Source organism: Chiloscyllium punctatum, chromosome 6, assembly GCF_047496795.1.
Source record: "Chiloscyllium punctatum isolate Juve2018m chromosome 6, sChiPun1.3, whole genome shotgun sequence".
Classification (NCBI taxonomy): Eukaryota; Metazoa; Chordata; class Chondrichthyes; order Orectolobiformes; family Hemiscylliidae; genus Chiloscyllium; species Chiloscyllium punctatum.
This window is the reverse complement of record NC_092744.1, coordinates 15,335,388-15,348,961: the sequence shown is the minus strand read 5'-3', so window position 1 is coordinate 15,348,961 and position 13,574 is coordinate 15,335,388. Positions and strand designations below refer to the sequence as shown.

At 41.1% G+C, this 13,574-nt stretch overlaps 2 protein-coding genes across 6 annotated transcripts in view; one reads left to right on the top strand and one right to left on the bottom strand.

Moving 5' to 3' along the window:
- Positions 1-13,574, bottom strand: part of LOC140478741 (mediator of RNA polymerase II transcription subunit 12-like protein) — a 609,926-nt gene that overhangs the window by 246,235 nt on the left and 350,117 nt on the right. The window lies entirely within an intron of this gene.
- Positions 1,457-13,548, top strand: LOC140478466 (P2Y purinoceptor 13-like). 2 transcript variants are annotated; one of them, XM_072571724.1, is made up of 2 exons: positions 1,457-1,550; positions 11,262-13,548. In XM_072571724.1, exon 2 carries the CDS (start codon positions 11,271-11,273, stop codon positions 12,312-12,314), a length of 1,044 nt encoding a protein of 347 aa, XP_072427825.1. In that variant the 5' UTR covers positions 1,457-1,550; positions 11,262-11,270; the 3' UTR covers positions 12,315-13,548. The 2 variants fall into 2 exon arrangements, with proteins under 2 accessions (XP_072427825.1, XP_072427826.1); XM_072571725.1 differs by lacking the exon at positions 1,457-1,550 and adding an exon at positions 9,522-9,610.

Below are 13,574 nucleotides of genomic sequence, written 5' to 3'. Positions count from 1 at the left end.
GGTGCACAAGATTATTATAATCAACAAGGAGAAACCATCACAGAGAAAAGGTGCTGGGAAAATTAATGATCCTAAAGTCAGACAACTTCCCTATGCCTTGTGGCCTGCACCCAAGGGGTTTTCAAAGGATGCTCCACAGAATTAGTGAGGGCACTGGTTGTAAGCTTTCAAAATTGCAAAGATCCTGAAAAGGTCCCAGAGAATCAGAAAATTACAATGTAAAATCCCTATTCAAGGAAGGAGGCAGAAACAACTGGTTAGTGATCTGACTTCACTCATTGGAAAAAGTGAGAATCCATTACTAAGGAAGTTGTAGTTTATGTGGAAATCATAAAGCCATCAGGGAGAGTCAACATGATTTCATGAAAGGGATATGGTGTTCGGCCAATTTATTACTTTTTTTTGCGGACAGAACAGGGTGGATAAAGAAGGGTCTATATATACTGTACATGGATTCCCAAATGCCACTTGATAGGATGTCAAAGAGGAACTGGCTACACAAAATAAGAATGTTGGAGGTGAAATATTAGTATGGTTAGAGGATGTCTAACTAACCAGCAAGAAAGAGAGGTCAAGACAATTAGGTGATTTTCAGATTGGCAAATTGTAACTAATGGAGTGCCATAAAGATCACTGGTCGGGCCTCAACTATTTACCGTCTTTATTGACAGCTTGGATAAAGGCAGCGACTGGATTGAGGGTAAATTTGCAGATGGCACAAAGATACATAGAGTAACAGGTTACAGGGGTACACAAAAAGTCTGCAAAAGGGTTACAAATATGTTAAGTGAGTTGGCAAACAACTGGCAGAGTGAGCATAATGTGGGAAGATGTGGCGTTCTCCACATTGTCAAGAAGAATGGAAAACCAAACAGAATACTATTTAAATAGAGAGAGTGGTTGCTGAGTGCTGTAGTACAAAAGGGATTTGGATGTCATTGCATAAGAATAACAAAAACTCTGACCAAGCAGATACAGCCTGGGATTAGGAAGGCAAATTGAAGGCTCGCCTGTCTTGCAAGAGGCATGTGAAATAAAAATAGGGAAGTTCTACTCTAACTGTAAAAGGCATCAGTAAGACCAAACCCAGAGTACTGTATAGAGTTTTGGTTTCCTCACTTGATAGGATACAATTACATTGGAAGATTTTCAGATACTGATTACTTGCTGACAACTGCAATGAAGGGATTGTTTTCCAAGGCAAGTCTGGGAGTTTTAAGAAATGATAGCTAGTCTTTCTGAAGCAGGAAAGATCCTGAGTAGGCATTGCAGAGTAGATGCTGAGAGATTGTTTCTTTTTGTGGAGGGAATCATCATTTAAAATTAAAAGGGTCAGGCCATTAAGATGGAGATCTGGAGAAGTAATGAAGGTGAGAGTAAATATTATCTTTATAATTCTCTTCTACAGAAAACAGTGAAGGCTGAGTCATTGAATATCTTTAAGAGTGGAATTGGACATATTTGAATCAATAAAGGAGTCAAGAGTTACAACAAAGGACAGAATATAATCAGATTACAATACTGATTCACCTGGGAAAAAACACTCTAAGGTAGGATTGTTTTTTTCCCCAATCCTATACAACCCAAGTTTGATTGTTTTCTCATTAAGTCGGTGCCCTCCTACGGTCTCCACCTCTTCCTGCTACCTAGTCATGTGGCCTTCCATTTCTCTCCTCCAGTGTTCAGATAGCGCACTCATTATATTTCAGTCTTCCCTGGACTTGAGTGAGATGCCAGAAGACTGGAGTTTGCCAACATTACAGCCTTGCTTCAAAAAAGGTGGCAAGGCTAACCCTGGTAATTACACTTTGGTACTGGGGAAACCTTTGGAAACAATTATTCAGGATAGAATATTTGGTGTTATGGAAAAAGGTATGTTGACAAAAGTAGAGTCAGCATGGATTTCTAAAGGGCAATTAACTTATTGGAGGTTTTTGAAGAGGAAACAGAGAGGCTTGATGAGGTTAACACTAATGACCTGTTATACAAGGATTTCCAGAAAGCATCTGATACAGTGCCTCACAACAGACTCGTGAAGAAAACTACAGGTTAAAGTACTAAAGAAACGATGGCAAAATGGAGTAAAAAATGGCTGAGTGATAGGAAACAGAGTAATGGTTAATCGATAGTTTTCGGGCTGGAGGAAGCTTTACAGTGGAGTTTTCCAGGGGTCAGTATTGAGACTCTTGCTTTTCCAAATACGTATTAATGATTGAGATCGTGACATGCAATGAGAAATTTCAAAGTCTGCAGATGATGCTAAACTTGCAAGAATTGTAAAATAAGTGTGAGGATAACAGCTTGGAACTCCAAAAGGACATTGACAGGTTGGTGGAGTGGGCAGATAAAGTTCAAAGGAGAGATGAAGTACAATTCAGAAGAACACTCAAAAGACAACAGAAAATTCTAAATGGGATAAAGGAGCAGAGGGACCTGAATGTATATGTGAACATCATTGAAGGTAGCAGGACAGGTGGAGAGAACAGAAATGAAGCATTCAATATTCGTGGCTTTACTAATAGGGGGATAGAGTGCAAAAGCATGGAGGCACTGGGGAGTGTTGCTGAAAATAAAAAGAAACCTTGGAGTGCAGCTTCATAGTTCCTTGCAAATGGAGTCGCTGGTAGGATGGATAGTGAAGGCGGCGTTTGGTCTGCTTGCCTTTATTGGTCAGTATATTGAATATAGGAGTTGGGAGGTCATGTTGCAGCTGAACAGGACATTGGTTAGGCCACTTTTGGAATACAGCATGTAATTATGGTCTCCCTGCTATAGGATGGATGTTGTGAAACTTGAAATGGTTCAGAAAAGATTTACAAAGATGGTGCCAGGGTTCGAAGTTTTGAGGCTGAATAGCTGGGGCTATTTTCCCAAGAGCATCGGAGACTGAGGGGTGACTTTATAGAGGTTTATAAAATCATGAGGGGCATGGATAGAGTTTAGTCTAGGTTTCTTTCCCTGGTGTGGTGGAGTTCAAAAATAGAGGGCATAGGTTTAAGGTGAGAGGGGAAAGGTTTCAAAGGGATCTTAGGGGCAACTTTTTCACACAGAGGGTGGTGCATGTATGGAAAGAGCTGCCAGAGGAAGGTGGTGGAGGCTGGTATAATTACAACCTTTAAAAGGCGTCTAGATGAGTATATGAATAGGAAGGGTTTGGAGGGATATGGACCAAATGCTGGCAAATGGGATTAGATTAGTTTAGTATAGCTGATCGACATGAATGAGTTGGACTGAAGGGTCTGTTTCCATGCTGTACATCTCTATGACTCTCGGTGAATGCCACATTATAGGAAAGATGCATATGCATTGGACGGAGGGCAGGAATGATTTACAAGCATAGTTTTAAGAATGTGAAGCTTCAGCTGTGAAAATTGATTGACGAGGCTAGGGCTGTTTTGCTTTGAAGAAAAGACAGCGATGGGAAGATCTGATTAAGGCTTTCAAAGTCATGAGCTGGCTGGATAGAGTAGATCAGGAGAGGCTGTTCCCACTCGTAAAAGGATCAAGAGCAAGAGGGGCAGAGAGTTAAAGTGATGTACAAACAAAGCAAGGATGTTACAAATAATAACCTTTGTTTCAAACAGTGAGCAGTTAGTGTATGAAATGCACTGATAGAAATGTGCTGAAGGGAGGGTTAATGGAGGTATTCAAGAGAGCATTGTGTGGTTTCTCTGATAGTATAATGGTGTGCCATGACTCGCGTAAAATGCAGACAGGAGATGAGCAGCAGATAATTGAGCCGGTGTAGGTACAAAGAACAGCCTCCTTCTACACTGTTATAATTCTGTGATTCACCCACCACAATAGGCTCCTTGCACTCCAGGTAACTCAATGACTACCCCTCTCCAAGATCCTCCAGGATGTTCCTTCTTTCATAAATAAGGGCTTTTTCTTAAAAAAAAAAGAGATTATTTCCTTAAACAGTAACCTTCAACTACTGTCAATTCCAACACACACGAGGGAGAACTGATATTAAAATCAATCAAGAGTAATCAAGTAAGAAGGTTCTTCAAATTCTACTGACTCCGTGAATTCAAATTCTTCCCACAATGATGGATCCTAATTGTCTAAAGCGTTATTAAAACTGCCATACATACAACACAATCATGGTACCACAAAATAATTCAATGTCAGAAAAAAAACCAATAATCAACATTAAACAAGCAAATTAGTGAGATTTCTATCATCCGACTCTTCGTTTGCTGGGGGAAAGCTTTAAATCAAGAAATTTGCTGAACCTCCAATGGACGCTTGTCAGTCACCACAGTAAGCGGTTCCTGTTTTTGGAAAAATGAGCCTATTGAATGCACAATGTCAGAAAACCCCTCGAAAAACTGTTTGAGAAAGAGTGAAGATTTTCAATGTCTTTTAATGTTGATATCATCCAAAATGCTCACTGATTCATCACGATCTCACCAAATATCATGCCTGGAGTTTTTTGTTGAAATATATGTGATATTATGTCCTACTGCATAGATCTTTTTACGTCTCTAAGCATTCCTGCCATTCAGTAAAATCATGGCCAATCAGATCACTCTATATTCCTGCTTAGCCCCGATGATGTCACCACCTTGCACGTCAAGAATCCATGTATCGCTACTTTAAACATATTTGAATACACTGCTTTCATCATCTGGCACAATAGCTCAGTGGTTAGCACCGACTCACAGCACAAGGTACCCGGATTCAATTCCGGCCTCAGGGAACTGTCTGTGTAGAGTTTGCACATTCTGCCCGGGTCTGTGTGAGTGCCCTCTGGGTGCTCCGGTTTCCCCCCACAGTCCAAAGATGTGCAGGTTAGGTGGATTGGCCACGCTAAAATTGTCCCACAGTGTCCAGGGATCGGCAGGCTAGGTGGATTAACCATGGGAAATGCTGGGTTACAGGGATAGGATAGGGGGAATGGGTCCGGTTGCAATCCTCTTTGGAAGGGTCAGTTTGGACTCGATAGGTTGAATGGCCTGCTTCCATACTGTAGGGATTCCAATTTTTTTTTGGACAGAGTGCCAAAAACCTCACTTTACCGTGACAATATATAAATTCCTCTTTTGGGCCAAGGATTTATTTTTTGCACTTGAATATTTAGTTAAGATATTCTCCAGTAAGTCCCATTCTGTGCTTTTTATAGATGACCAAAATATGTGGTTAGAATTAAAAAGTCCAGGGCTCTACTGACTTCCTCTCAATTTATATATTACTTTATTCACTCTAACCACTGTGGTACAAGTTCCATATCTTCATCAGTTACTGTAAAAACTTCAGCTTAATTTCCAATTTATTGCTCAATAGGTTATATTTAGAGCTCCTCACTTAGAGTCATAGAATTATAAAGAGGTATAGCACGGAAACAGACCCTTCAGTCCAACTCATCCATGCCGACCAGATATCCCAAATTAATCCAGTCCCATTTGCCAGCATTTGTCCCATATCCCACTAAACCCTTCCTATTCATATACCCATCCAGATGCCTTTTAAATGCTGTAATTGTACCAGCCTCAAATAATTCTTCTGGCAGCTCATTTCATACACGCACCGCCTTTCGCGTGAAAAAGTTGTCCTTTAGGTCTCTTTTATATCCTTCCCCTCTCACCTTAAACCTGTGCCCTCTAGTTCTGGACTCCCTCAACTCCAGGGAAAGGACCTTGGCTGTTCACCCTGCCCATCCCCCTCATGATTTTATAAACCACTAAGGTCACCTCTGAGCCTCTGATGCTCCAGGGAAAACAGCCCCAGCCTATTCAGCCTTTCCCTATACCTCAAACCCTCCAACTCTGGCAACATCCTTATAAATCTTTTCTGAACCCTTTCAAGTTTCACAACATTCTTCCGATAGGAGGGAGACCAGAATTGCACACAATATTCCAAAAGTGGCCTAACCAATGTCCTGTACAGCCACAACAATCCTCAAGGCAAATAAAAGAAATCCCAGCATTGAATTAATTACTTATTAAAGCCATTGGTTTGAAAAAAAAGAGGCGGCTCCACAGTTTGTAGGCTAGGTAAGGAAGTGATGCTACAAATCATTGGTCAGGCCATATTTGGAGTATTGCGTCAAGTATGTGCACCTTATTTGAAGATGCTAAAGCTCTGGAAAAGAATTTGAAGAAGGTTCACTGGAATGATACCAGGAATAAGGAATTTTACATCAGAGAAATTAGTCTTTGCTCCTAGTAGAATAAGCTTAAGTGATGATCTTGAAATTATTAACAATTTATTTTCAGGGTAGAGGATATTCTGTTTCCACCAATTGGTTTGTCAGTAACTCGGGGTCACAATTTGAAGACTGATTTGGAGATGCCATTGTTTCGCTGGGGTGTACAAAGTTAAAAATCACACAACACCAGGTAAGAGTCCAAGAGGTTTAACTGGAAGCAGTAGCTTCGGGTGCGCTGCTCCTTCCTGATGAACCACCTGATGAAGGAGCACCGCACTGAAAGCTAGTGCTTCCAAATGAACTTGTTGGACTATAACCTGGTGTTGCGTGATTTTCAAATTTGAAGATTGTCAGCAAGGGAGCGAGCAGTGAGAGGAGGAGAAACCTCTTTACTCAAAGAGTTGTTAGGATTTGTAATGCGCTGCCTGGGAGAGTGGTGCAGGTGGATTCCACACAAGTTGTCAGAAGAGAGCAGGATAAATATTTGAACTTGATGAATTTAGAGGGTTACAGCTGGAGAATGGCACCAGCTGGGTAGCTCCTTCAGGATCTTGCACAGACATGATGGGTCAAATGGCCTCCTTCTGAAGGGGGAGAGTCTTTGACTCTATGAATCTACGTTACCTATAGAGATGACATTAGACAATCAGGTCTGTAATATTCTCCACAGCACATATAAACAAAGTAAAATGTTATCTATGATTGATGAGGCAAAGTACCACAGATAGAGTTTACTCATAATCAGCTTTAAATGTTCATTCTTTGTTTAAGATTGTTTGTTATTTAAAATACAAGGGAGCCTTCTCAATTTATTGGCAAGAAATTAACCAGCTGAGAGTTTACTGATCCTGTGGTTACAGGTTCACATAAATGAGAGGGCTCAAATTTTTCATATTCTCAGCATGTCTTACCCTTGTGGAAGTTCACGGTGTCTGTTAAGACAAAATCACAATGCGTAAGATCAACTATATTTTATTATTTGACAGTTGTCTGTACTTGTCTGTGAACAGTCATTGCCATACACTCATCTTCCTCTCCTTCCAGTGCCCAGCACACCAACCAGGGAAAGGGGTGGAGAGACATAGTGATGAAACCATTGATAATTAATTTCCCGCCAAGTAAAGCCACCTTAATCCAAAGACACTTAGATGAGTTTTTTTTCCCTTTAAAATGCTGACTTTATCCTTTCTGAAAAGGCATTGAAGGTCAAATGACATACATGGGAGAATAGCTCATCTTAGCTGGCCCATTGTTCTGATGCAACAACTTAAGAGGGAAAACTTTACAGCAACTCAAACATGAAAGAGGTAGTAAAACAGTAAAATCACTCAGATTCTTCAGCAAATAATAACAACATTAGCATTTTCTCTCACACTTCACTCTCACTGATTTAACTAGTGACTTTCATTTCATCCCATGGACAAGTGAATCTTTTAATAAAAATGAACAAACCTGACAGTGCAATTTTCTTTCTTGACAAGGGAAATATTACTCAAACCATACATCTTATTATTAATCTATGAGCAGAAGACACAATGTACTTTATGGAGCATAATGTAACTAAACCAATGAGGTACAAAGGCCTCTGCATTATATCGCTAAGAGGTCTTTTACCACAATCTCAATAAGGTTTCTCCCAGAAAAAGGTAAGGAGGAAATTCTGAGAGGTCAAATAGTTGGTCATTCTTAAGAAGCTGTTTCAGAGCCCAGTTTAAAGCAGCCTTCTCAATTGGAACTCAATTCCCCCTTAAACATTCACTTACCCCACCAGCAACAGCATATACCCATCTACAAGGGGCACTGCAGCAACTCACCAAGGCTCCTTTAATAGTACCATCTAAACCTGTATCCTTTATCACTTAGAAGGACCAGTGTAGCAGATATGTGGGAGCACCACAGCTTGCACATTTTTCTCTAAGCCACATGCCATTCAGATTTGGAACCATTTCCTTCTAACTTGTAATATTCCACAGACAGTAAGTAAATGGTGTGTCAACGTGGATCACAACATTGACTTCTAGTTCTGAATGTCGCAGCCAGGGTCAAACCCTGGAGGTGTGTGCTGAAGAAGAAAATTTAGAGGGAGCACTGCGTGGAACTACATCGCCATCCCTTCATTGTTGCTCAGTCAAAACCCTAGAACTCCCTTTTCAACAGTACGTGGGTGTACCCACAACATATTGGACTGCAGCAGTTCAAGGAGGCAGTTCATCAGCACTTTCTCAAGAGCTATTAACGATTGGCAATAATTGCTAGCATTGCTCGTGATCCCCATGTCCCATGAAAATAATGCAAAAAAATGGCCTGTTTCCACACTGCAGGGATTCAATAATTCTATGAAAAATACTCTGAAGCTGGGAACTGTTACGTTAAACTGTCAGGTTCAGTAGGAATGTTACAAATTTGAGAATAACTGAGAAACAGAAGGAACAACATCTTGGAAGCAAAACCTTTCAAGCCAAAATGTTCAATGAAACAGCACAATGAATGGGATTTCTCCATAATAATTGTAGCTCAGTGGTTAACACTTGCCTCACAGCACCAGGGATCCTGGTTCAATTCCACCCTCAGACAACTGTCTGTGTGGAGTTTCTACATTCTCAGTGAATGCGTGGGTTTCCTCCGGTTCCTTCCCACCGTCCAAAGATGTGCAAGTTAGGTGGATTGGCCATGCTAAATTGGTAGGGGAATGGTTCTGGTTGGGATGGTTTTTGGAGGATCAGTATGGAATCAATGAGCTGAATGGCCTGCTCCCACACTGTAGGGATTCTATGACTCTATGAAATATTTAACAGAGAAGGAAACAGAATGATATGCTGCTAAGGCGAGATAAAGTGGTGTGGGTAGGTAGCTCATGAGCAAATTGCCTAAGCCAGCTGGGGCAAACTAAAATTTGCAACACTGCCATTGGCTGTGTAGGTCAAAAATGTTTTAGAGCATTATAGCATAATGTTAGACACTAGGTAAATATGTCATTGATTTTACTGAACAAGATCAAATTCTGCTTACAATATTAAATAACAAATACTTCAGGGAGTGTTTACTGGGAATTTCTTCAATACGGGAACTAAAGAACAGCAAGTCTTTTGTCCAGAAGCAGGGCCTGAAACGGTCATGAAAGGAATTGCAAAGTTTGCAAACACTAACCATAGACGCAGGTGATCAAATATCACGCAGAGGTGTCAGGAGGCTCCCAGTAAGAACATGTGAATGCCAGCCAACATACTCAGCCAGTCAGGGTTCAGAATGCATGAGGTGAATGTCAAATGCATATCCTAGAGTGCTCGCTCAATTGTCAGCTGGATTTCAGGGTTAGATCGCACAACTCTTAACATCAGTTGTGGGGAGACAAGGCCAGAGAAGAAGAGTCCCACAAACGATGCAGCTCAGAATAAAGACAAAAGTTGCTACAGTCCCATCGGGCTGCTTCCTCATTACAGAGGGAGCCGACCACTGGTGAGTTTAACCTGAGGGTCAGCATGTTTCAGGTGAGGGAAAACGCCTTTATGATAACCCCCAGCTCCCATGTGGGAATTGAACCCGCCCTGTTCACATCAAATTCAGTCAAATGAGCTAAACAATCCTCAAAGTAACAAGCGTTTTGCAAATCAGACTTGAAACCATACTTGCAAAACACTTTGGCCAAGAAAGAACGTAGGGCCTCAACATCCGGTTTCATTTTACTCAGACCCAAACACAAACAATAGCTTGGAGAAGCGGAACATAGGGACATTTAGATTAGATTAGATTACTTATTTAGTTCAGCCTCCTTTGGGCACAGGAGACAGGCAGGAGGCTGGAAGGAAACAGCAAGCTAGGTAGCATCAGAAGGTTGAGAAGTCAACATTTCGAGGGTAACCCTTCTTCAGGAGGGCTCTCTCATGGATTAGGTATGAGCAAATGATTCTTGGATGTGTGATGACTATGTAATTCTAGGTCCTGTTAAGAAGTTAAACTGAAGATGTAAAAGGCAAACTTGCATTAACACAAAGCATACCCCATACTTGGAACTTCTGCTGCAGTAAGTAAGCAATAGCACCAAATGAAAACCATGGCATTTTCTGTTCTTTTCTCCTGAGAAAGCAGTACATTTCAGTCCCCTTCTCCTTACTTGTAGTTTCTGAAAGAGCTGGCTCACAGCAAGTTAACATTCATCAGCATTTGTACTTCCTCATGTTTAATTTAGTTCTTCACAGAATGTGGCCATTATAAACAATGATGGTGCCTAACCCTTGAACTGCATGGCATTTTGGTGCTCAGTTAAGAATCAACCACATTCCTGCAGGTCTGGAGTCACATGTTGGGTCACAAATACACTTCCTTCCCTAAACACAATTAGTGAACCAGGTGAGTTTTAATGACAGCTTCATTGGGTTACCATTTTTTAAAAATTACGTCGAGTTCTTTGGACGGATGTATGCCACGAAGCCGAGACGAGATGGAAGTGGTCATGGGTCTGGAAGGTGCTGTCTGAAGATCTTTGATGAATTTCTAGTGCATTTTGTAGATAGTATACACTGCTGCTACTGAGCATCAGTGGTGGAGGGAGTGGATGCGGTGCCAATCAAATGGGCTGCTTTGTTCTGGATGGTGTCAAGCTTCTTGAGTGCTGTTCGAGCTGCACTCATCCAGGCATCTGAGGCGTATTCCATTACAGCCCTGTCTCATGCCTTGTAGATGGTGGACAGGCTTTGCTGAGTTACTCAGGAGGGGAGTTACTCGCCCCAGTATTCCTAGCCTCTGACCTGTGTTTGTAGCCACTATGTTCATGTGGTGGGTCCAGTTGAGTTTCTGGTCAATGATAATCCCCAGGAAGTTGATAATGGGGGATTCAGTGATGGTAACACTGTTGAATGTCAAGAGACAGTGATCAGAAGCACCTTTTAGTGTATTATGATTCTATAAAAATTAATTTCTGTAATAATAACACTTCCTTTCTTGGCATTGCTGGCAATGCCTTTTGTACGTCAGGACAAGTAGGCCATTACTAGGGAATTTGCAGTGAGTCTCAGTGTTGAAAAGTTTAAACCCAACCTGGAAAGGTAGTACTAGCTTCACTGCTAAAAGAAAATGCTAGCATGACAAGTAATTATTGTTTGTTCCACAGGAAGCAAGTATGAACAACAGCCTTGGCAATTCCTCAGATGTTGACATCAACCTCTCCAACACATCATCACAGGACAAGTGTCCACGAGATTACCAGGTCACCAAGGTGGTGTTTCCTACACTTTACAGTCTCCTCTTCGTCATTGGTATCAGCCTCAATATCCTGGCAATCAAAATATTTTCAAAAATCCCCAGCAACTCTACCTTCATTGTCCTCCTGAAAAATATTGTCGTTGCTGACTTGTTCATGATCTTGACATTTCCTTTTAAAATACTCCGTGACACACAACAGGCCCCCTGGCAGGTGAGGTGGTTTGTATGCCGCTACTCAGCAGTGCTTTTCTACTTCACCATGTACGTCAGCATTATACTTCTAGGGCTGATCAGCTTTGATCGTTTCCTCAAAATCACTAGACCCCACGCCAAGTCATGCATACGAAAGCCTAGATTCAGCAAACTTCTGGCTGTAGCAGTTTGGGTCATCATGTTCCTTTTGTCTCTTCCCAATGTCATCCTGACGAACAAACCGGCCACACCAAAATCGGTGACAAAATGCATGAAACTGAAGGGACCAGCTGGACTGATGTGGCATGCCACACTAAGCTATATCAGTCAGTTCATCTTCTGGGCAGTGTGCATACTGATGGTCGTGCTTTACGCTGTAATACTCAAGAAGGTCTACGAGTCCTATGTAAAGTCCAAAAGCAAAGGCAGTAAGGCTCAGAGAAAGACAAGAGTCAAATTGTTTGTCATTGTGTCAGTCTTCTTCATCTGTTTTGCGCCGTATCATTTCATGAGGGTGCCCTACACACTCAGCCAAGTGGGGAAAGTGAAAGAATGCTGGAAGCAGCACATGCTGTATTATATAAAGGAATCAACGCTCTGGCTATGCGCTTCAAACACCTGCCTGGATCCACTTATTTACATCTTTTTGTGCAAGTCATTCAGACAGAGGTTAGGCAAACCTACCCGAGACACATCATACAGTATAACAAGTTCAAGAATCATGCACAGTGGGACAAATGACAATGAAATCACACAGAGTAGTTTATAGAATGGATGTGTAGACTGACAATACTTTATGGAATGGATTCATCATCACCTTGTACAAAATTAAGCAACTCCGTATTCTTCCACTGTTCAGTGCTTTAGATTCAATTAATCTTAACTGTTGCATTTCTTCATTTAACAAGAAGTCTCGCTTTTGTGCACTGTGAGCTAATGATGACTATTATGATGAACAGCGGTAATTCTTAAATGACAGATACTTGATACTTGTTGGCAAAATATTTTTAACAGCCTTTTATGAATGTCCTTTATTCAACATGCTAATTTTACTGAGTGCAGCACATGTGGTAATTGTTAAGTTACAAGCTTCCCTGCAAAATTGAAGGGCTTTCCAACTCAAAGCAGCCACTGGTGGATGGTGTAAAGGAAAACTGCATCAAGAAACGTAAAAATATCCATCAGATGTAGACTTGGTGGGAAGATCCTAAATCAATTCTAACCTTCAAAACACAACAATTCTTTTGAAAATCTGAAATTGGAGAGGTTCTTCTTATTCAATAGTCTGCAATTATTCAAAATTTCCCAGGAAACAAAATGCAAACTACCAAGATTCAAAACACACAAGCACCAAACAAAAAGGAAAGCTCACAAACCAAGTACAGCAAATCAATTTGAACATAACCATTATTAAAATGAAAAACTTCCTCAATGTTACAGGACTTCAACAATTTAATTTCTTGGTTCCTCTGTGTTTTGCTTCCATGCCAGAAAAACTAGATGTTCATTATGAAAAGGTGCTAGCAAACTCAAAATCTAATCCACAGTGCGATTCAAAATAAATAACAAAACGCTAGGTGAATGATTTTTTAAACTTCACACCTCCAGTAGTTTTGATCTGAAATATACAATCTAAATGAGTCAAACAGATTCAGTTTATTTTCAAAAACGAAGTAGGCATCTGCTTGAACAGAAAAAAAGCTGTAAATTGGCACTGGGGCAGCACTAATTAGATAGCAATCTCAGTATGCCAGCTCAGACATGATGAAGCCTTCCTGTGTTGCAAAGTTTAGGTTCCTATCGAACACAGTTTCTACAATCCCTCACAGGCTGAGCATTCTGTATTCCAATGTTTCTGGCACCCCCTATGAAGAGTCTGCACTTTTAAAAGCCAAGGGCAATTCTTGCATGACAGAAGCACCTCCACCCGAAAGCTCCCCTTCAAGTCACACACCAATCTGAAGTGGAACTAGATCACTGCACCGAGGTCAAACTCTTTTAACTTTCTGCCTAGCGGCACAGTGGCTGC